At 51.7% G+C, this 24,183-nt stretch overlaps 1 protein-coding gene across 4 annotated transcripts; it reads right to left on the bottom strand.

Moving 5' to 3' along the window:
- Positions 1-48: 48 nt before the first annotated feature.
- On the bottom strand, positions 49-23,780 carry XRCC1 (X-ray repair cross complementing 1). Of its 4 annotated transcripts, none has more exons than XM_060083755.1 (17): positions 23,620-23,780; positions 22,659-22,751; positions 13,772-13,882; positions 7,330-7,488; positions 6,346-6,420; positions 6,143-6,248; positions 5,872-5,981; positions 5,685-5,790; positions 4,662-4,920; positions 4,239-4,355; positions 3,242-3,335; positions 2,952-3,084; positions 2,352-2,406; positions 2,121-2,257; positions 794-884; positions 320-395; positions 49-214 (listed from the first exon to the last, which is right to left on the bottom strand). In XM_060083755.1, exons 1-17 carry the CDS (start codon positions 23,668-23,670, stop codon positions 101-103), a joined length of 1,887 nt encoding a protein of 628 aa, XP_059939738.1. In that variant the 5' UTR covers positions 23,671-23,780; the 3' UTR covers positions 49-100. The 4 variants fall into 4 exon arrangements, with proteins under 4 accessions (XP_059939738.1, XP_059939739.1, XP_059939740.1 ...); XM_060083756.1 differs by having other exon boundaries at positions 2,352-2,403; XM_060083757.1 differs by having other exon boundaries at positions 4,662-4,872.
- Between the last annotated feature and the right edge of the window lie 403 nt (positions 23,781-24,183).

Genomic DNA, 24,183 nt, shown 5'->3' with positions numbered 1-24,183 from the left:
GGGAACCTGCTGTGGGTTCTGGGTGACACGGGTGAGAGGGGCAGCTGCTCCAAACCAAGTCACCTTTATTAATAAACGCATGCATGTGAGAGCACAAACTTCATGCCTGGGGCACCACCCCGTAGAGCTGGTGGGGAAGTAACTTCTGCTTCTCGTTGCAACTGTAGATCCACCGGGGACGGACGAACACCAAGGAGGGGTTGTCCATCAAGGCCTGCGGGGGGCGGGGGGGTGCATGCGGGAACATGTGAGCCAGGAGTGGGTCTGGGGGATGTTAGGGCAGGTTTGGTCTCCCTCTCCCTGCCTCTTCAGGACTCACCTCCTCAAAGCTGGGGTCCCACTCCTGTGCCGTGATCACAAACTGTACCCGGTCGCTCATATAGTCCTCAAGCTCCCTGGCAGGAGAAGAAAAGAGGCAGAGAATCGGTGTCCCCTCTCTTGACACCCTACTCCCCAACCATCCTCAGAGGCCATTCTCCATCCCCACCTATGTCCCCTATAGGCCGCCTGTGGGTCCCCCACTCTCCCACGTGCCAGGCTCGCCACAGCCCCAAAACCGACAGCTCCCACAGGCGCCAGTCCTTTCGGAAGGGCACTGTGGAGCCTCGCTTTAGAGAAGACGAACCCGAGGGGAAGCTATGCACCCAGGGCTGCCCAGCAGAGTGAGGACTGGCATGGAACTCCACAGCCTGTGCCCAGCCTGGGGGTACGGCCTTCTCCATCCTCCCGATGGCCCTTCTCCCCACGACCTACCACACCTCCTCCCCTGCCTCCCCTCTCCCCGGAGACTGACCCGTTGAAGGCTGTGACATAACGGCTGAGCGTCCGCCGCTCGTCCCCCGGGAACTCCCCGTACAGGAAGAAGTGTTTGCCCTGGAAAAAGTCTGCAGGGGAGATGGCGGAAGAGCCAAGCGTGAGGCCCCTGGAGTCCCAGGGCACCAGCCAGGAGCCACAGAACACGCAGAGGCAGGACAGCAAGGCCGGCGCAGCCGCCGGAGGGGGAAAGGGGTGTCCGTGTACAGCCTGGCACGGGAATGATCCATGACAAGCAGCGGTTCCCTGCCAGGCCCATCTGAGCCTCTGGGGAGTTTTGCTTCGTTTTGTTACAAGAATGATACAAGACGCAATGACTATTATTGCAACATGTTTCTTACACCAGGTCAATCACTTCGTTAGCTTGGCCTGGCTGGGAAATTTCACATCCTGCCACTTCCTCGCCATGGCTGTGCCACTCCTTTTTCATCAGCGCCTTCTCTGGCTCTGACCTTCAGGGTGGTTCTTCGTTCTAGTCTGACATGATTTTCCATCAAGTTGCCAATGCCATGTTTGGGGCTTTGGAGGATCGAAGTACTTTCCTGCCCATCACCCATGAGGAACCGAGCAGAAACGGCTTCTTCCAGTGGTCACTGACCCTCACCTCTGCTCAGACCCTCTGACTGCCCGGCTCTCCCTTCATTCTCTCTTTTTTTTTTTGGCCTCACCGCGCAGCATGTGGGATCTTAGTTCCCTGACCAGGGATCGAACCCGCACGCCCTGCAATGGGAGCACAGACTCCAGAGTCTTAACCACTGGGCCGCCAGGGCAGTTCCCCTCTCCTTTCATTCTTGACCTGGCCCTGACCCATGCCCCCCGCGATCATGTCTGGGGTGACGAATAACATGCTGGCATCATGTAGGTCCCAACAGAGATCAGTGCCCACAGCACCTGTGTTCCCCAGGCCCCACCACACACTGACAAAGCCGAACCCGGGGGGTGGAGCTTGGGCACCTGCAGATTTTAAAAGCCCCTGGGTGATCCTGACGCCTAGGGAGTGGGAGCCCACCCCGCCGACCCCGGCGTGAGGGAGCGGAAAGCCGAAGGGGGTCTCGCCTGGGGCTGGGCTGTGATGGAAGCGGTCACAGCAGGAGTCAGGACAGGGACAGAGAGGGAAGTCAGGAGAGGGTCCTGAAAGGAAGGGGACAGGCCTAAGAGGACAAGGAGGTGGCAAAGGCCAGGGACTGGGGGTGAGGAGCCTGGAAGACAAGTCACAGGGGGTCGCAGCCATCCTAGGACGGGCTGGGGCAAGTCATGGCAGAGAAGTAACAGGGCCAAATCCCACATCAGGAGGGAGGATTTCCCACCTGGGAGCTCGGGAATCGGCAGATTGGGAGACTCCGGGGGACCTTCATTGTCCGTGTTCTCATCCGTGGATCCTGCGTACGGGTCCTTGCCATTCTCCTCGCCAGAGGGCGGCCTTTGTTCCTTCTGCTCAGCCACCCTGGAGAGGCCAAGAGGGGTGGGGTAGGAGCATGCAGACCAGATGCCCCTCCTCCCAAGGCCAGGGCCACCCTGACCCCCAGCCCAAACCCCACCTTCTCAGCTCATCCTCGGTGTCCCCAGAATCTTCTGCCCCATTGTCCTGTCCTTCTGCGAATGCAAGCTTAGTCAATGCGAGGCCCATGCCTTCTCTTCTGGAAAGACCAGTAATCTTCCCTCCCAGTCTCATGCCTGAGCACAGATGCAGGCATCCCAACCCCCAGGCTCAGTGGCCCTCCAAATCCAGTTAGCGGTTGTCGGGGGTAGGACAGCCACCCTCTACCCCAGATCCATTGCCTGGAATCCAGCCCCTCCTCCCTCAGATCCAGAGTCCAGGCCCCCAGCTCCTCCTCCCTCAGACCCAGGATCCAGAACCCCTGCCCCTCCCACTTCAGCCCCAGGATCCAGGCCCCCCGCCCCTCCCCCCTCAGACCCAGGATCCAGACCCCCAGCCCCTCCTCCCTCAGACCCAGGATCCAGAACCCCTGCCCCTCCCACCTCAGCCCCAGGATCCAGGCCCCCGGCCCCTCCTCCCTCAGACCCAGGATCCCGGCCCCCGGGCCCCTCCCCACTCAGACCCAGGATCCAGACCCCCGGCCCCTCCTCCCTCAGACCCAGGATCCAGGCCCCTGGCCTCTCCTCCCTCAGGCTCTGACCTGACTGCTCCCCCTTGGTGTCAGTATCTTCCTGGGGCCCTGGTGTGGGTGGTTTGGTCTCTTCTGGGGTTGGGGGTCTCTGGGGTGAGCTAGGTCCTGCTGCCTGAGAGGGCTTGGCTTTGGTCTGGGGACGCTGAGGAGGGAGGGTGGGTCAGCAAGGACGGAAGGGGCAGCGCGGGTATGAGCGTGGGGGGCGCCTGCAGGAGGCAGGAGTGGAGAGTTTGGGTACCATGACACACCCATGTCCCCCCCAACTCCACCCTCCCCCGCCCGGGCCGGGGGCCTCAGACCTTTTGGGGAGGCTTGGGGGCTTCATCCCCACTGCTGCCGCCATGAGAGGCCCCCTCGTCCTCGCTGCTCGAGTCTGGCCCAGCCATGAGGTACCTGGGGGAGGAATCAGGCCTCACACAAACAGCAGATGTGTCCTCCGGGGGAGGTGGGGAGGGGGCTTAGGAAGCAACAGGCACTGGCTATTTACTCAGTATCTACTAAATACTCAGGGTGGCAATCGTGGCCCCTCTCCCAGCCCGCCCTCCTCCCGGCTCTGGAAGGGCCCCAGAGACCCCCAGCCACCCACACCGGAGACCAGAGCACTTCCTGGCCTCCCTTCCCTCCTCAGGAAGAAATGACTCATTTCAGACAGGGAACAACAAAAAAAATCAGAAATAATTCTCCCCTTTGAGAATCAAAGTCAGTTTCTCATTAGGTGCTGAGTGCCCCTGCGGCTCCTCCGGGCAGACACCAGGCTGACCCCAACCCTGGCTCCTCCGCCCAGGCATGCTCTCTGCCTCTGTTCAGCCTGGCAAACCTGTTCTCTTCTTTGAAGACCCCTAGCTCACTGCGGTCCTCCCCTTGGGCCTGCCCCCAAACTGTTTTAGAGCTAAGTCCGGCCCCTCATGGAAGTCAGAGGCCTTGGAGGGCAGGACCCGACGTCCGGGGCCAGCATTGCACAGCCCAGCCTGGCGCCAAGCAGGGGCTTCGGGTGAAGGAATGTGAATGGGTCCCAACGCTCCGCTCTCTGCCCTGAGGCCTTGGGAATGCTGTGTCTCCAGCCTGCCGTGTCCTTTTCCTTCGCTAAGCAGACCTCCCAGAGCCCTGCACGGACCGCCCCCCCTGCCCCACCTGTGTCTCCCCGCCCTCCTCCTCCTCCTCTGGGAAGTCTGCTGACTCTGGGCCAGCAGGGCCCGGCCTGATTTCTCTCCAGATCCCTGACACTGCCCAGCATGGGGACAAGGGGCAGGGTCGGGGTGTGCGTGTGTAAACCACATGCACGCAGTGAGGCCTCACCTCCGAGAGGGCAGCCGCCGCCGCATGCGGTGACAGTCCAGCACCCACTCCTTCCGCACGATTCGGCCTCCGAGGCCTAGGACCTGGCTGTACTTGGGGGTGTTGGCAAAGGCGCAGCTGGCAGGGAGCGGAATGGAGGGTGTCAGCCCGGTGTGATCTGAGAGGTGAAGGGCAAAGAGAGACAAGGGGCACAGAGAGAGGGAGACAGCGAGAGACAGGGAGAGACACGGGGCAGATGTGGGAGAAGCAGAAAAGACACAGGGAGGCCGAGGGGAAGACTTTAAGAATCAGAGGGAAGAAGAGAAAGAGAACAAGAGGCAGAGGATACAGAGAGGTGAAGTAACAGAGAGAAGGCAACACGGAGGAGACGAAGGGAAGCAGAGGAGAGGCAGCGGGGAGCGTGGGGAGGGGGCGCAGGCCTACATGAGGTGGGTGCTGTCTGGAGTCCAGTCTGGCCGATACTTGGCCCCCAGCTCCAGGGCCTTGTCCCGGAGCTCCGAGCGGAAGGGGTTCTGGAAGCCGCTCAGCACCACCACCACACCCTGGAGGATCTTCCCCAGCTCCTGCGGGCCGGCGCGGGGGGGCCTGGGCTCAGCGCCTTCTCCTCGGGGCTTCCCTGGTGCCGCCCCCCGTGCTGCAGCAGGGACAGGGGCAGTGGCTGGGGTAGGGGTGGGAGCTGGCACTGGGGAGGCCAAGGAGTGGATTCAGTCAGTAGGTGTAGAGCTACACCCCCAGCCCCTCCCTCCTCAGACCCAGGATCCAGGCCCCCCGCCCCTCCTCCCTCAGACCCAGGATCCAGACCCCCGGCCCCTCCCAACTCTGACCCAGGATCCAGGCCCCCGTCCCTCCTCCCTCAGACCCAGGATCCAGACCCCCGGCCCCTCCTCCCTCAGACCCAGGGGTCCAGGGCCCCAGCCCCTCCTCCCTCAGACCCAGGAGTCCAGGCCCCCGGCCCCTCCTCCCTCAGACCCAGGATCCAGACCCCCGGCCCCTCCTCCCTCAGACCCAGGATCCAGACCCCCGGCCCCTCCTCCCTCAGACCCAGGATCCAGACCCCCGGCCCCTCCTCCCTCAGACCCAGGATCCAGGCCCCCGGCCCCTCCCCCCTCAGACCCAGGATCCAGGCCCCCGGCCCCTCCCCCCTCAGACCCAGGATCCAGACCCCCGGCCCCTCCCCCCTCAGACCCAGGATCCAGACCCCCGGCCCCTCCTCCCTCAGACCCAGGATCCAGACCCCCGGCCCCTCCCCCCTCAGACCCAGGATCCAGGCCCCCGGCCCCTCCTCCCTCAGACCCAGGATCCAGACCCCCGGCCCCTCCTCCCTCAGACCCAGGATCCAGACCCCCGGCCCCTCCTCCCTCAGACCCAGGATCCAGGCCCCCGGCCCCTCCCCACTCAGACCCAGGATCCAGGCCCCTGTGGGAACAAGGAATCCAGTTTGCTCACATTTGGGTCTCTTGAGGGCGGGTGGTGAGGGCTGGGCGGACGGTTTGCTGGGGGTCTTCTTTTCTTCATGGCTCAAATCCAGCTTCCTCTTGCCTCTGGGGGACTCCTGAGGATGAGGGGGTGGGATAGGCCGAGGCCTCCAGCTCACCTCCTCCCTTTCCACCCCACCAGGGTCCGATGATCTCACCTTGGAGGTGCTGCCTACCGTCTTGGAGGCCGGAGAGGCAGAGGAGGCGGCACTGGAGGCCTGTAGTGTAGCAGCTGCATAGCTGGGTCCTGCTGGGTCACTGGCTGCGACTTCAGAGGGAGAAAGTGGAGCCAGGTTGAGAGGGCTGGACCCTCAGACCCTTCGGCTCCTATCCATGGGACAGAGAGTGTTGTTCCCAAGCCCCAGGAGTGGCCCAGGAGTCCAGCCCCCCGGGCTTTACTCATTCAGGACCCAGGTTTCCCGCACTCACCTGGGGGGGTCTTGTTGATCCGGCTGAAGAAGAGAGCCCCGGGTCTCAGGGAGCTGGCGCTCTCATCCTCCTCCTTCACGCGGAACTGGCCGAGCTTGGTCACTTTCTAAGGTCCCACAAGGTCAGCGCAGTGGGAGGACTGTCAGCAGGGGTGGGGTGAAGAGGTGGGGAGAAGGCTCTGGGCGGTGGCAGGTAGAGCTTACCTGGGATGAGGCCTCGGCCTCCTCTTTTTCTGGAGGGCTGTGAAACCTTACAAAACTCAGGCCATAGGGGGCATCCTGGGAGAGGAGGGGTGGGAATCAGGGAGTCTGGCCAAGGACTAAGGCTTGGCCCCAATCCCTTTTATTTACAGAAACCCCTTTCTGGCTCTTTCCCTCCTATGGACACACACATGCGGGGAAGTGCCCGCATGATAATGACAAGGATAATAACAGCAAGCTGTTATTGAGCCCTAACTTGGGGTCAGGCTCGGTGCAAAGCCCTTTACATGCACCAGCTCCTTAAGCCTCAGAGCAATTGGCAAAGGCTGCTGGGTGTCTAAGCGAATCCACCCTGCGTGCCAAACTCCTGCCTGCGAAATGGGAGGGAGGGCTGGGTATCACTTCTGGAACTCAGAAATGCTCCAGACTCTTTCCCTCTCTGCTGGGTGGATGCAGAGCCATGAGATGGAAGGAGACTGGGTCCAGGATGACTGGCCAAACACCTCCCGCGACAGATCCAGAGGTATAACAAGTATACCTTTACTGTGCGCTGTCATTACATACTCGGGTCTCGTCACCACAGCTTAGCATCCCTAACTTACAGCAACCCCATAAGGATCAGGAAACTGAAGCCAGAGGTTACACAGCTAAGGAGTGGAGAAGCCAGGTTTTAAACCAGCGTTCTGACTCCAGATCTCGTGATATTAACTGAGCCCCAAGTCTACGAGGCCCCATCTCCAAGTCAGCAGCTCCCCCTCCCAATTCCCCTGAGGTCTTGCAGGTCATCCTTCCTCATCTCCCTCCAGGAAGCGAAGATTCCTACATGGGGAGGACCTCAAACCAATTTCAGAGAATGCAGGGACCCAGCCTCCTTGTAATCCCACGGGGAGACCAACTGTCCGGTCCTCCCAGCCCTCTGGGACTCAACATTGGCCGCTCGCCTCTCTCGTGGCTCAGGACCAAGGACCCCACTCCCACCCTGGGTACCTTGCTGTAGGGCTGGCTGCAGACAATTTTGACGCGGTCCCAGCGCTTCTCTGCTGCTGCCCGGACCAACTTGTCGGGCCCAAAAATGCGAACGCGGTTGGAATTTGAGCCACTGCGACTCTCGGAAGGGGACATGAAAGACGAGGTGACCAGAAGGACCTGGGAAAAGGCACAGAGGATGAGAACCAGGCCTGGCTGGTTTCAGTGACACCTCCTAGGGGCTGGAAGAGGGCAGGGGCCTGAGCAGGGACCAGGGAGTCGCCAGATCCAGCTGTACCTCAACCTGCCTCAAGGCCTCTTAGACCCTTCTCATTTCTGGGCCTCCAGTCAGGCCTACCCTGACACAGGCCCCAGAGGGGTCATTCTAGTCCCAGATCTGAACCACCCTTCTCTAAATTCTTCCAGAGTCTTCCATATCTGGCCACGTGGCGGGAACCCTCAGGACAGGGAGCTTCAGGAACCCTCCCAGCAGAGGATATTCACAATGACTGGCACAATATTCAAGCACCTTATTGTATATATATATATATATATATATATATATATATATATATATATATATATATATATATATATTTGGCCGTACCACACAGCTTGTGGGATCTTAGTTTCCTGACCGGGGACTGAACCTGTGCCCTTGGCAGTGAAAGCGTGGAGTCCTAACCACTGGACCACCAGGGAATTCCCTCAAACACCTTTTTGAAATGCACAGCTGAGTCAGCAGAAGGGAAGTATTCGAGGCCAGAAATTACAGTGCAGAATCCAAAGAGGTAGGGGAGCTGCACGCATTACTAAGTGACTGTCTCTCAGTTCAAACCCGCCCTCAAAAAACAAACAAACAAAATAAATAAATAATAAAATAAAACAGAAAAAGTACAAAAGAAGAAAAAACAAAAAATATTTTAAAAAGAAAAGAAAAGAAAACAAAACAAAACAAAACACCCCACCCTTGGCGGCTCAGCTCTGGGATGCTGGGGACGTTTCTAATCTCCAGCTGCTCCTTGTCAGGCTCTGCCAGCAGGGGGAGCTAGAGAGACGGGCTGGAGGAGGGAGGCGGGACCTGAGCCTTCTTGCAGATCCCCCGAGCAGCACCCAGGTGTGCTTCGCTCCTGCGTCTGCAGCTATTCTTCCCCCGGGGGCGGCAGATGAATCCAGTTTGCAGCTTCCCAACACCTGCAGAACTGGCCTCACTGCACCCTCTCTGGGACATACCAGAACCAGCCAGGGAGCTCCCCTTCCTCAGGGTCTGAGTTTCAGCTCCAAGGGCCCCACCTCCAAGCTTCGAAACATCTACCCTTCAGTCATGCCAACCTCTTCCTTTTGTTCCTCCAACCCTAAGGGCGGTGACTGCCCCCTGCAGTTGCTTCCGCATCCTGCCTTAGTCTTCTGGCCTCTTCAGTTCAATACCTCATTACTAATTCTTTACGTTAATTCTCTCTGTTAAACTAACTGGTGTGGTTTCAGTCTCCTGGTGGGACCCTGACTGATACAGTGGGTGGCACTGATGTTGGTGTTTGCCCCGTTGCTGATTCCGGGTGGCACAGAGCTTGATTTTAAAGGGCTCTAGGTGGTGGCAGCAGGAGAGTCCAAGAAAGAAAGCCTGTGCTCCAAGTCAGGAAGAAAGGCATCTTAGGGACCACACCACAGAGCAGAGAGCTGGGCCTCTCCAAAGGGCAACACCCTCCGTGGGTAAATTAGGGAGGAATGTGCCTTGTGCGAAGAGTCAGTGGGAGGCTTTAGCTCTGGGGGGACAGCAGAGAAAAGCTGAAAAATTCTCTCTGGAGACTCCTAACCGCAAGTCTGTACTCTCAAGGATTTGCAGTAAAAATCCACACTAGTTATCTGCGTGGAAAAACCCAAGGTGAAAATTTTAAGTGGTCCCATGTATACAGTATCACCTGGTGCCAGGGCAAATCCTCTTTAGAGGAACGTACTTCAAACCAGGCCCTCAAAGAATTCCCACAGATACATTCCCCCAAAAGCAGAATTAACAATCACTCATACACACACACACACACACACACACACACACACACACACACACACACACACACACCCATGAGGCATAAGGAAACAGGCTGCCATGATTCAGGGTCAGCAGAAACCACAAACTGCAGACTCAGACCCACAAAGATTGCATACTGACATTATCAAACACACAATATAAAAGTAATTGTGTTTAATAGTCTAAAGAAATAAACGGAGCTATTAACAGTATGACGAAGGAACAAAAACTGACCAGACAGTTTTGAAAAGCAGTGGAAGAGCTGCGTGCCCAACACTAAGGGATGAACCATGATTGGTCCAAGTGGTCCGATTTCCTCTGCCAGTGGTTGGTCCAAGGATGGGCAATTCGATGTTAAGAGGAAGGCTGCTGGAAGCTTTTGGGAAAGACTTTCCTTCTTCATTAAAGAGGAACAGAGGATGGAAGAAAACCACTGCTTTTCTGCCATTCCACTCCTCCACTTTCTGCTTTGGATGCTACTAGGTGATGGATGGAGCAATAGCAACCATCTTGTAACCATGTGGCCAAGTCCAAAAGAATCAAGAGGTGCCCAACCAAGCACCCTGACTTTGTTCAGTTGCCCAATCAACTCTGGGTCTGCCTAATGCTGGACTTCCCTCCTAAGGAAACAATATATATTCTTAGGCAGTAAGCCACCTTTAGTTGGGTGTAATGTGTTATTTAGTCTCTTTTCTAACTGACATGCTGTGAAATTAGAAAACAAAAGCTTTTTGCTGAGAAAAACACAGACTGTAACTAGATATCTCTTTGTGCTCAGCTCTTGATTATGAAAAGGAAACAGCAAAGATGACAAAAATTATAGAGAAGGGAAGCCAGCTCCCTGGCCTTGACTACACTTGTTAATAAAAGGGCTGATTTTGAGCTGATGGGAGAGCTGAATTACCATCTAGTGACTAAATAAAGGGGCAACACAAGCTGTGGTTGGCAGCTGCCACCCACACTAAGGGGGAGCCTCCCTCTGAATATACTCTCCTCCCATCCACTGTGAAGAGAAAACAACTCCAGTTGTTTTATTGTCCAATACTGTCTTTAAGGTTCTAGGAGTAAACCTTTATTCTCTAGACTGCGTTAACCTTGCAAGCTTAGATATCCCCTTTGCAGAACTTGGAGGGGTTAAAAAAAAAAATGTTGGGACTTCCCTGGTGATCTAGTGGTTAAGACTCCACGCTCCCAAGGCAGGGGGCCCAGGTTTGATCCCTGGTCAGGGAACTAGATCCCACATGTCGCAACTAAGAAGTCTGTATGCTGTAACCAAGACCCAGCGCAGCCAAATAAACAAACAAATAAATATATTTTTTGAATGTTGATGATTTTGTAGAAAATGTCACTAGTTATTAAAATATGTGCCTTTGGCTTGGTTTGTATGGGTGACATCAACACGGACCAGCCCTGCTCGGCCCTTTTTCCTTTTCTTTCTTGACTCTTCCAACCGTTATCTAGTCTCTGGGCAGGAGCCAGACCTTATAAGTCCCAGAGTCTTTAATTCAGTCTTGGCTAGGAGTTATAACAAAACTTCCAGCAGAAGTTTAATTAAAAACCTTGAGAGAATGGGAGACGATTGACATAGGGGTTTGCAGACTCTGAAAAGATCAAGCCCTAATCTAACCCTTCCACCTTTCTAGGTAGATAAGATAAGAATAATAAAGATTCACATGCCCGATTAGACAGTTTTAGCTAACAATGCACTTATTCTGTTTCCGTAATTATAAAGTAGAATTTTGATCTAAATCTGTTTGCCAAGAACAGAAAACTTTTTTTTTATAGTCCCAAAGACTGTTGATTTTATTTAAAATTTTAAACAAGGAGGCCATTAGACTCAGTGACTCCAGTGCCTTAGGTAGCCTAAGTAAACCAACCAAAATCTAAGCCAGAGTTGGTGTACTCAAATCTAAGAAAATGAAATCAACTAATCGTGAATAGCCAAGTCACTAGATTTTCCCAAGTAAGGGAACCATTTAAGCTCTAGCCAATTAAATAATTGCTTTGCTTTGCTTCCCTGTTTTCTCTCTAAAAATCTCTGTCCTAGCCCATCCACACAGCACCCCTAATCATTTTTCAATTTTGGCTGCCTGATTTGAATTGTTTGCTCAAATAAACTCTTCAAAACATAATGTGCCTTAGTTTGCCTTTTTACAACTTATAAAACTTTTATTTTATTATTATTATTTCTTTGGCCACACCACGCGGCTTGTGGGATTTTAGTTCCCCGACCAGGGATGGAATCTGGACCCTCGGCAGTGAGAGCGTGGCATCCTAACCACTGGATCTCAAGGGAATTCCCTAGAACCTTTAGAATAAGAACGTGTGTTCAAGGAAAACCTCACTGGTTAAAATGTACCTTGTAAGGTGGAAAAAGCACTTGATAGAATTCAACACACATGCATTTAAAAGACTGGCAATATCAAGTATAAGTAAGGATGGGAAGCAAAAAGAACTCATATACTGTTGAAGGGAAAATAAACTGGTACAACCATTTTGGAAAACCGTCCATTTCTAATAAGGTTAAAACATATATCTACCTGAAGACCCTGCAATTTGACTCTTAGGTATTTACCTAAAAGAGATCTCTATACAGAGGCTTGTACAAGAATGTTCACAGCAGCTTTTTTCATAATAGTCAAAAAGTGGTGGACTTCCCTGGTGGTGCAGTGGTTAAGAATCCACCTGCCAATGCAGGGGACACGGGTTCAAGCCCTGGTCTGGGAAGATCCCACATGCCATGGAGCAACTAAGCCCGTGCGCCACAACTACTGAGCCTGCGCTCTAGAGCCCACGAGCCACAATTACGGAGCCTGCGTGCCACAACTACTAAAGCCCGTGCGCCTAGAGCCCGTGCTCCGCAACAAGAGAAGCCGCCGCAGTGAGAAGCCCGCGCACCGCAACGGAGAGTAGCCCCTGCTCGCTGCAACTAGAGAAAGCCCGTGCACAGCAACAAAGACCCAATGCCGCCAAAAATAAATAAATAAAATAAATAAATTTATTTTTTAGAAAAAGTGGTGGGGAGTTCCCTGGTGGTCCAGTGGTTAGGACTCAGCACTTTCACTGCTGGGGCCTGGGTTCAATCCCTGGTTGGGGAACTAAGATCCTGCAGGCTGCACAGCATGGCCAAAAAAAAAGTGGCAACAGCCCAGATGCCCGTCAACAAGAGGATGGATGAACAAATTGAGATCTACGCTTACAGTGATACTGCTTAACAATAAGGTGGAAGACCGCTGACATATATATGTTAGAACATCAAAAAAACAGTATGTTGAGTAAAGCCAGCCACAAAAAAGGAACACATGCTATAACATTCCACTTATATGAAATTCTAGGACAGGTAAGAAAAGAGATCAGTGGTGGCCTGAGCTGAGGGTGGGAGGAGTGACTGCAAAGGGACACGAGGAACTTTCAGGAAGGCCAGCGATGCTCTACGTCTTGATCTGGGGGACAGTTACACAGGTGTGTACATCTGTCAAAACGCTGACCTGTGCATTTTATTATATGCGAAACATACCTCAATTGAAAAAAATTTTTCACCTCAAGAAAACTGATTTGTAGAAAACTGATTTGTTCACTTAAAATTGTAACCTCTCTTTTCCACAGTAGGTTTATTTTTACCCCAAATCATTTTGCTGATTGACCAGCTGGCTCATTATGATCTCACCACTCCGGCTTGAATTCATTCAACTGGTTAAAAAAAAGGATTAGGCCAATTTTTAAAAGTCAGTAAGTCCCCTACATACAAACTTTCAAGTTGCAAACTTTCAAAGATGCAAATGTGCCCCTGTATGCCAGCTGTTGTACTGTACTACTATACTTTTCAAGGTACTCTACTGTAAGATTAAAAATGTTTTCTTTATTTTTTGTTTGTTTTTTATGTATTATTTGTGTGAAAAGTATTATAAACCTATTACAGTACAGTACTATACTATTGTGTTAGTTGGGTACCTAGGCTAACTTTGTTGGACTTATGAACAAACTGGACTTACGAACAGGCTCCTGGAACAGAACTCATTCATATGTAAGGGACTTACTGTATTTGTAATAGAGCAGAAGGCTTGTAAACATTTGTCACAAATAAAGTAACTAAGAGAGGCACCCCAAGCAATTCGGAATCTCAACTGGCTGCGACATCTCTGAGAAGTTCTGGGACCAGAAGAAAAGGAGTTTTGCTCTCAAGCAGCGAATGAATCGTAGAACGAACAAGTGCCTCTGGTTGTTTCTGCAACCATGCTGCAATTTCAGCCAAATACCCGCTGCACACAGCTTATCACCTGGGTCTGCTCTTTGTCTCCGGGAACGCTGGGCTCCTCCAGAGGGCCACCGTCCGTGTGACTTGCCTCCACCCTGGCCTGGCGCCTGGGAGGCCTGGGGCCTCGATGGGGGCACCGGGGGCAGGGATCAGCAGGGGGCCCACCTCAAGGCCCTGCTTACCTCGTAGTCCTGCTCCCCGGCCCCTCCGGCTGAGCTGCCCACCAGCACCTCCACGAAGGCCGAGCCGTCATTCCCGATGTCCACGCTGTGAATCTGCTCCTCCTTCTCTAACTGCAGGGGAGGGAAAGCGCACTGTCAGTGCTGCTCTGGCCACCCCCCAGCTCTCTGTGGGACCTCGGAAGAGGGATGACCCCCATCCGGGCCCCCTTGTCTCCTTGCAGAGTCAACTCGGTGACAGTGAAGACAGGGCTGAGTGGGGCCACTGCGTCCCCTGCACGCAGCACAGGGTTTAGAGTCAGAGCTCGAAAATATTCACCGACCGACTGCATAAGCTCCTGCACCCACTTCCCTGGCTCTGCCAGACTCTGCCGGATGGGCCGCTAACCCGCCACCACGGAGCAATCCTTGGTGGCGCTATGCAGACAAATGGCACATCTGTCACCCCCAACCCCAATCACACAGGGCTCCGGGGAAGCTCCCTGAGGGTAGGGGCCTAGTCTGGTTTGGCTCACCACTGATTCCTGGGTTTGAGTCCCAGCTCTGCCACACGCTAGCTATATGGCCTTGTCAGCTCACCTCTTGGAGCCTCAGTTTCCTCATCTGTAAAGTGGGGATGGTCACCCTATCTAGGATTATGCACATAAATACTACGGCCTCAGGGCCTGGCATGTAGCAGGCATCCTGCCACTGCCAGTCAGGAGGCAATATGAGTCGCTGCTTGAGGACTATTTGTCAAAAGAAGGAAAGAGCTGACTGCAGGATGGCTTGCCCCCGAAGTTTCTGCCACTTCTGTCTGACTGGAAAGGCCACGTGGGGGTGGAAGGCAGTTAAGAATGGCTGAAGCAAGTCTCCTGCTTTCCACTCTGGGGATCTTTTATTTGGCTCCTAGCATGACAAGTTACTACGACCCCCAAAGGTACCCAGTCTGCCACCCTACACCAGGATCATCTGACGGTCCGATCTGCCCTGTCACCTCCCAGTCGGGAGGTGGCCCGGACGCTGCCTGCACTCTGCTGCAGGCAGGAACATCCCTCCAGGGAAGGAAGGAGCCTGGGCTTGTGGGGAGGTCAGCCTGACTTCTAATCCAGCCCTGCCACTTCCAAGCGGTGCAGCCCTGGGTGGCGTATAACCTCTCTGAGCCGCAGTTTCCTCACAAGTGAAAGGGGAGGGTCATCATAACAGTCCTCCTTCCGAGGGGAGTCTAGATGACACATACTAAGCACCGCAACCCACAGCCATTGCAGCGGACATCTAAGTGCTCAGACGTGGCAGACCCATAGTACCTGTATCTTCTCTCCGCCCCACAGCTCTTCGAGACAGGAGCTGTTATTATCTCTATTTCGCACGTAAGCAAATGGAGGCAGGAAGCGGTTGTGTCACTTCCCTGGGGTCACACAGTTGGCGTCCAGGCAGCCTGGCTGGGCTAAAATAAAGGTGTCAGCAGGGCTGCATTCCTTCTAGAAGTTCTGGGGGAGAATTGTTTCCTTGTCTTTTTTTTTTTTATTATTAAAGCTTTTTTAAAAAAATAATTTATTTTATTTTATTTATTTTTGGCTGCATTGGGTCTTCATTGCGGTGCGCAGGCTTCTCATTGCGGTGGCTTCTCTTGCTGCGGAGCACGGGCTCTAAGCTCGCGGACTCAGTAGTTGTGGTGCACGGGCTTAGTTGCTCCGTGGCATGTGGGATCTTCCAGGACCAGGGCTCGAACCCGTGTCCCCTGCATTGGCAGGGGGATTCTTAACCACTGCACCACCAGGGAAGCCCATTTCCTTGTCTTGTTTCCAGCTTCTAGAGGCCCCTGCACTCCTCGGCTGTGGCCCCTTCCTCCATCTTTGAAGCCAGCAATGGCATTGCTCCAGCCTCTGCTTCCGTCTTCACATCTCCTCTGACTCTGGTTCTCCTGCCTCCCTCCTTCCCTTATAAGGACCCTTTTGATTATGCTGAACACGCACACACCCCACCCCAATCATCCAGGCCAATCTCACCATCTCAAGATACTCAGTTCATCACATCCACAAAGTCCCTTTTGCCACGTAAAGGACATATTCACAGGTTCTGGGGTTAGGATGTGGATATCTACTGGGGGCATTATTCTGTCTACCACACTTAGCTAAGCTCTTCCTGGGCCAGGCATCACTGAATCCTCACAACCACCTTGGAAGGAAGGGTCTGTAACTCTCCCAGCTTTACAGATGGGGAAACTGAGGCTCAAACAGGTAAATAAATGGCTCACATGTCACACATAGCTAGTGACTGGCAGAGAAATTCAGACCCAACTGCCTGACGACAAGCCAACACTGCTTCCCAATTCCCCAGTTTCAATCCTTGACATAAAAACTCAACAGCTTGGGAATTCCCTGGCAGCCCAGTGGTTCAGACTCCAAGCTTCCACTGCAGGGAGCAAGGGTTCGATCCCTGGTCGGGGAACTAAAATCCTGCGGGCCGTGGGGCGTGGCTGAAAAAAGAAAAAATCTCTGCCTCTCCCACATTTAAAGCATGGGGCCCTCCATCTAGTAGGATGTATATATTTGTATTTTAATGAATGGTTCTTATTTCATATACGACTACTTCTACTTTAAACACACACATATACTCCCCTGTCTTTCTTTTGATAAATAAAAAATCTCTTAGAAAAACATGGAAACAACCTAAATGCCCATCAGTTTATGAATGGATACACACTGTATGATACTCCCTACAATGGAACAGCATTCAGCTATAAAAAGGAATGAAGCACTGATCTAAGCTACAACATGTAGGAACCCCGAAAACCTGATGCTAAGTGAAAGGAGCCAGACACGAAAAGCCACATGTTATATGGTCTTATTTATATAAATGTCCAGTATAGACAAATCCATAGAGACAAAAAGTATATCAGTGATACATATACACACTAGTTTATATAAAGTAGAGAACCAACAAGGACCTACTGTATTGCACAGGGAACTATACTTCATATTTTGTAATAACCTATAACGGAAGAGAATCTGAAAAAAAATCTAAAATTAACACATTATAAATCAACTATACTTCAATTTAAAAAAATTGGAGGGACTTCCCTGGTGGCGCAGTGGTTCATACTCCATGTTCCCAGTGCGGCGGGCCCGGGTTTGATCCCTGGTCAGGGAACTAGATCCCATGTGCATGCTGCAACTAAGAGTTCACATGCCACAACTAAGGAGCCCTTGAGCCACAACTAAGGAGCTCACTGGCCTCACCTAAGGAGTCCATGAGCTGCAAATGGGGAGCTGGCTAGCTGCAACTGAGGAGCCCGCCTGCCACAACTAAGACCCAGCACAACCAAATAAAAATAAATATATGAATTTTTTTTAAAGTTTAAACTAAAATAGTAATATATTTTTTCTTGAAGATTTAAAAATTAAATAGAAGGTTAATATCAAGTGTTGATTTAAATGTACACCAGCAGTGTTAAATGCAGATTAATTCAGTAAATTCACTTGAGTGAAAAAAAATAAAATAATAAACAATTGAATTCCCTATTTTAAAAAAAGTACATCGGTGGTTGCCGGCGGCAACCTGGGGAAAGGGGAACAGGGAGTGATCGCTTAATGGCTTTCGGTTTCTTTTTGGGGTGATGAAAATGTTCTGGATTAGACAGCAGTAATGAATGCAGAACATTGTCAATATACTAAAAAAACCCCGAATTGTACACTTTAAAGGGTTAAAATAATGACCTTTACATTACGTGAATTTTACCTCAAGAAAAAAGACGTGAGTGTTCAGTAAGTGTCAGCTGTCAGGAGAAAGGCTTAAGCACAGGGTGAGTCATCTGTGGCCCAGGTTTGTGTGCACCTTTCCCAGGAAGACAGAGTTCATGACAGTGGAAGAAAGGAGACATGGAAGGTTTGCAAAGTCCCAGAGACATCTTATTAAAAAAACTGTTCCAAGACAAATATATTTTATTGCTTATATGCCGAGTCTATAAAAAAAAAAAAAAAAGAACTTATCTACAAAACAGAAACAGACTCACAGACTTAGAGAACGAACTTATGGTTACCAGGGGCTAGGGTTGGGGGGAGGCACAGATTGGGAGTTTGGGATTGACATGTACACACTGCTATATTTAAAATAGATAACCAACAAGGACCTACTGTAGAGCACAGGGAACTCTGCTCAGTATTCTGTAATAACCTAAATGGGAAAAGAATTTGAAAAAGAATAGATACATGTATCTGTATAAATGAATCACTTTGCTGTACACCTGAAACTAACACAACATTGTTAATAAACTCTACTCCAATATAACAACGAAAAAAAAAACTGTTCCACATCCATGAAAGAATAGGGTAGAACCTGATGCACCATTAAAGAGAATAAGATAGAACTTGATGCACCATTAAAGAGAATAAGGTAGGACTTGATGCCATGACAGTGGATCCCCAAGATACAGTTTCTTGGAAGAAAACAAGGGAGAGGAGTGTTTACATACAGTGTACTTTTTAAAAGGCGGGGAGGGGTGGATATATATGCTTGTACATGGACAGAGTGACCCGGGGGCCACATGAGAAACGGCTCACAGTGGCTGCCACAGGAGGGAAGACCTGGGCAGTGGAAATCGGGAGGGCGGCGGTAGGGAATGGAAGCAGGTGGTGAGGAGGATTTTTCCTTTTCACTGTATACCCTCCCTTTTGTGCCTTGTGAGTTATACACCATATGCATATAACACCCATTTGATAAGTAAAGTTAATAAAATCACAGTGGTTATCTCCAACAATGGAATACTATGCAGCCACACCCAGCAAGGAGGATGAAACTAACAAAATGAAACTGACAAACAATGCTGGGAAAGAAAAGAACAGCCAGAGGTGAAAGTACTATATACCCTGTGATTCTATTTATGAACAATTCAAAGCCAGCCAAAGCTAATCAATGCTGTTAAAAATCAAGGCCATGGTTACCCTTGCGGGGGGCAGTGACAGGAAGGAGCACAAGGGGACGTGGGAGGGGGTGTGTTCTGTTCCTTGATCTGGTTGGCAGTACACAGGTTGCAGTTTGTGATGATTCACTGGACTGTATGCTTTGCTGTACACACGTGTCACGTCAAAAGAAGGTAAAAAAATTTTAAACATCACAATGGCAAACTGGATGATGAGAAAACCACTGAAAAACAGAAACAGAACGTGTCTACCTTGCTACTGAGCATTTTTTCTAAAGAACACACCTCAGCGTCTGGAGGACAGGAGGAGTTACACCTGGGCTGTGTCTCAGCCGCTCCCACCGGCCCAGGAGCGGTTAGCAAAGAGGCTGGAACTGCCCTCCTGGGAGGTGGTGGGTTGGCAATAGAGCCTCTTTCGGCCACCGCAAACGAAGAAGGCATGTGGGGCTGTCACGAGCAGAGGGCTGAACCCCAGATGGTAATACAGAGATACTGTGAGATGCTATTTGAGGGGGAAAAAATACACAGTAGTAGGAAAATCCACAGATCAATCTACGTGTCTTGGTGTCCTGAAGTTTCCTCTTATAACTTGCTTGAAAAGAACCAAAATTAGTATTCGGTGAGCTTGGAGTCACCCTGCATGCTGGCAACTGCCAAATGCCATCAGATTTTCCGAAGGGTCTCCAACGCGAAATAAATCGACAACTGCTGTGACAGTGCTGCTTGCTCCAGCAGTTTATTCTCAACCTGGAAATCTCACAGAAGATTCTGGGAGAGGGGGCTTCCCTGGCGGCTCAGTGGTTAAGAATCCACCTGCCAATGCAGGGGACACGGGTTTGAGCCCTGGTCCGGGAAGATCCCACGTGCCGCGGAGCAACTAAGCCCGCGAGCCACAACTACTGAGCCCGCAAGCCACAACTACTGAAGCCCGTGCGCCTAGAGCCCGTGCTCTGCAACAAGAGAAGCCACCGCGATAAGAAGCCCTCGCGCTGCAAAGAAGAGTAGCCCCCGCTCCCCGCAACTAGAGGAAGCCCGCACGCAGCAACGAAGACCCAACACAGCCAATCAATCAATCAATCAAAAAAAGATTCTGTGAGAACCTAAGTCACATTCTGTTCCTCCTCTGCTCAGAGGCCTTCCACGGCTCCCATCTCATGCAGAGTAAATGCTTAAATCCTTACAATGGCTTTTAGGCCTTACGCAGGTTAGGGGTCCTCTACCCCCACCCTATCAGCTCCTACCCCTCTCCCCTGTCAACTCCGCTCCACCCACACACAGGGCTTGCTGTTGTCCCTCCAGCCCGCCAGGCACCAACCAGGCACCAGCCAGGCACTGGCCTACCAGGCGCCAGCCTGCCTTGGACTCTGTTTCTTTCCCAGGTACCGGCATAACTCACTCTGCTTGAAGGTTAGCTTCTCAGGAAGGCCTTCCTTAACCCCCTATTTAGAAAAAAACCTCTTGCCACTGCTTCATCTCCCACTGGAAGCATTCTTCATTCCTCTTTTTTCTTTTTTTAATATTTATTTATTTATTTGGTTGCGCTGGGTCTTAGTTGCGGTAGGCGGGCTCCTTACTTGCGGCTCGCCAGCTCCTTAGTTGTGGCCCGTGGGCCCCTTAGCTGTGGCACGCGAACTCTTAGTCGTGGCACGCATGTGAGATCTAGTTCCCTGACCAGGGATCGAATCCCAGCCCCCTGCATTGGGAGCGCAGAGTCTTAACCACTGTGCCACCAGGGAAGTCCCTCCTCACTTCTCTTAACCATGTAATTTCCTCCCTAGCACTCATCACCTGACATACGTACGTTTTATTTATTAATCGGTCAGTCCTTCCCTGCCAACGTAAAATCTCCACAGGACTGACGTACGGTTGTCTTGTGCTGTCCACTGCACAATGCCCCAGTACCTACAACAGTGCTGGGCCTACAGAAGGCGCTTCTATGAATGAACAAATGAATCCATCCACTCCCAAGTCTCCAGGGCCTGTCCCTGTGCTGACAACTCCTACAGCCCTATCTCCAGCTCCATGTCCAATCACTAGCTGTCCCCTGGATGTCCCAAAGTCATAGCAAACCCGGACATCCCAACCAATGTGTCACCTTCTCAAGCTGCCCCTTCTCGAGGTTTCCCACTTTGGTGACAGGTGCAATATCCCCTTTGGTCTCCCAGGGTGGAGAATCCTGTGCCTTGTCTGGCTCCCTCGCTCCCCATATCCTGTCTCTTCTTGCTCCCAATGCAACTGGGGTGCAGACCCAAATGGGATGTTCCTGATCATCTCCTGACCAGAGAGCCCAGCAGAATCAGCGACCAGTAATTAACACATCAAGCCCTCCCTTTACACAAACACCTGCCTGCTGACAGGGCACTTTTGCAAACATTACATCACCGGATTTTCACAACAACCCTGGGCTCAGATCACATTATTCCCAATGGGCAGATGGGAAAACAGGTTCAGAGAAAAGAAACCATTTGCCTGAGGTCACAGGGTGAGTAAGAGGGACATGTGGGGACTTAAATCCATGTCCCAAGACTAACTAAAAAAAGCATTGGCTCTAGGCAAGTTGTATAACCTCTCTGAGCCTAGTTTCTTCCTTGTAAAAGGGGATAATAAAAGACTCGAGGTCATGGGGTTTTCATGAGGATTCAATGAATTAACCCATGTGAGGTGTTTAGAATAGTGACTGGCAGTTGTAATTTTTTTCCTTTTAGTTCCCTGACCAGGGATTGAACCCGGGCCCTCGGAGCATGGAGTCCTAACCACTGGACCACCAGGGAATTCCCAGGCAGCTGTAATGTTGAATAAATGTTAGCTCTCATTATTCTTACTATGTTAGGGACCTAGAAGATATTTAAATTCCTAAAATCATTCAGAAAATCTTGTGGGTCTGTGTATTTTTCCTGGGAAGAGAATTCTCAGATTCTCCCTAATTCTCAAAAGGTTCTGTGAACCAAAACTTTTTCTGAACCACTGGGCGAGAGACAATAATATGTTTTAACACAATCAGGTAAGCCTTGCCCCCAACATCCCTCCCCAAACACCCCCTACATTCAGAAGGGAAGAATGTGGCCAAAATCAAGAAAGCCAAGGTATGAACACAAAGCAGCATGACAAAGTGGCTAAGAACACCCACAACAGGTTCAGGTCTCAGCACCGCCATTTATTAGTGGTGATAACAGCCCCTACATTATCCAACTCCATGAAGAGTCAGGTCACACAGGTAAAACACCCAGGCCAGCGGCACCAGGCAAAGAGCAGATGCTTGGCAACAAACCTAGCTCACTTCTCCCACCAGTTTCTTATGCCGGAGAGGAACAGCCTGTTTGGAATTCTGTAACCATCTTGGGTCAAACTACCCTTTCCTCTTTGCCTCCCTCCAACTTCACAGAGAATGTACCAAAGCGCTGAGCATTCCAGACATGGTAGCTTAGACTGGCTACTTCACTTCGCCCTGCCCTATGCCCCAGTTTCCTCATCTTTAAAATGAGGTTGTTTGTGGACTTTCCTGGTGGTCCGGTGGTTAAGACTCCACACTCTCAATGCAGAGAGCCCGGGTTGGATCCCTGGTCAGGGAACTAGATCCCACATGCCACAACTAAGACCAGCGCAGCCAAATAAATAAATATTTTTTAAAATAAAAAAAATTAAATGAGGTTGATTGGCTTAGATGGTATGAGACAACTTCCAGCCCTGAGCCCAGAGACTTTAGAAGGCAGGATACATGGCAAAGATTCACTCTGTTCCAGCTGAGAAAACTGAGGCCCCGAAAGTAGCAGCAACCTACCTGGGCCACACACTGATTCATCCCTGGCCTAGTGCTTGGATCACCTTTCTCCCCTGCTAAGGGGCACAGGGATCACACTGCTCATTTTCCAGGTGAGGAAGCTGAGGCCCAAAGGGAAAGTGCCTCAATTCACTGCCAGTTAGCTCCAGAGCAGAGTCGGGACCCTGGGTCTCCAGACTCCTATTAAGGCGATGGGGGGAGGGCAGAATCACCTGGAGCACCACAGAGATGGTCTTCTCGCCCGCCTTGGCTGCCCGCCATTTTCGGTAAGTGTCTGCCTTGAGAAGGTTTTCTGCACAGTAGGTCTGGAGAGAAGAGTGGGAAAGGGGAAGTTAGGGTACAGAGATGAGAGCTAGGTCCCCAGCTCTCAGATGATTCCATTGAGATCCCCCAGATTTAAGTTTCCCTATTAATCCCCACACACTCGGCCTTGAGTCCCCTACAGCATTTTCCCCTGGAAATTCACCCCTGGGCCTATCCCTCCTTTTCTCTCTGGAAGGAAGCTCCCCTATCCCTTCTTTTCTCTCTGGAAGTTCCTCTATTCCACATCTCTCTAGAATTCCCTTATGGCCTCTGAGAAATTCTCCCATGACCCTCCTTAGAATTCCACGAAGTCCCTTTTGTGAAAGGAAAAAGAAAATGATGTCGGTATTGCTAAAAGAGCTCTCTAAAATGGAGCTGGGTGGCCACTGAGGAACTGTGGCCATGCAGGTCTCAGCCTGGATGGAATGTGACCTTTTGACCACATACTACATTAAACACAGGCATCCAGAACATCTACCAGAAACTCGAGATACTTATCGGACACTTACCGTAAAGTAACTCATGACGGCCTATCTATTTATGGGAGCTTTACCCTAAAGTAACTCATGACAGCCTATTCTTTAAAGCCAAATATTTCTTGTATCAGAGGCAATTACAATTCTCTCTGGACAACTTTAACCACCTGGTGACCTTTGTCCTCATAAGTCCCTGACTCTCTCTCCCAACACTTTGTTTTACGGAAATCTGTGTCTCTCTAATATCAGTTCCTAAAACCCCAAATAAAGTTCTTTTTTCTTCGCAGCCCGGATACTGATTATTGTTCAACCCCTTTTAGACTCCAAAAGTTCTCCTAGAGCCCCCTCAAGAATTCCTTTACTTCTTCCAACCTCCTCCACGCCAGTCCCTCACCGAGTCCTGGCTACTGCAGGATACCACATGGCGGAGGCGGATCTCCGGCATGTCAACGTCGTGGGCTTCGCCTGACCAAGAAGATGCTGGAGGGTCTGAGTTTAGGGTGCAGACAGCTGGGGCGCCCTGCGCGGGCTTAACTGCGCAAGCGCACGAGGCTCGGGCCTTTGAAACAGCGGCGCGCCGGAGGTCGCGTCAACACTGCGCAAGCCCAGTGCGTCTCTCCCGAGAGAGGCGAGAGGCGCTGAGTTGCCTAGTAACGAGCTCTTCCCACCTCCCTCTGGCCAAACCGCTCTCTAGGCCCTCCTCCCGGTGACTTTCACACTAGGTCTTCTGGGCGCCTAGCAACCGGCGTGGCCTCCAGGACTGGTCCCCAGAAGAAATTCGCCATCCTCACCACCCCAGCTGAAGCCTGGAAAGCAAGAGGCCAGCAAATCTGAGTGGATTTTTGCAGGGAGCCTGGAGCCTACCGCAACAGGATCCCCTCCACCGGTTGCTGGCTACCCTCCCCATGCCCGCCACCAACACACACGCACACACACAATCTCTGATCTCTCAAGCTTA

This window comes from Mesoplodon densirostris, chromosome 19 (assembly GCF_025265405.1).
Source record: "Mesoplodon densirostris isolate mMesDen1 chromosome 19, mMesDen1 primary haplotype, whole genome shotgun sequence".
Lineage (NCBI taxonomy): Eukaryota > Metazoa > Chordata > Mammalia > Artiodactyla > Ziphiidae > Mesoplodon > Mesoplodon densirostris.
Note: the sequence above shows the minus strand (reverse complement) of the source record. Positions and strands in the feature narration are given on the sequence as shown.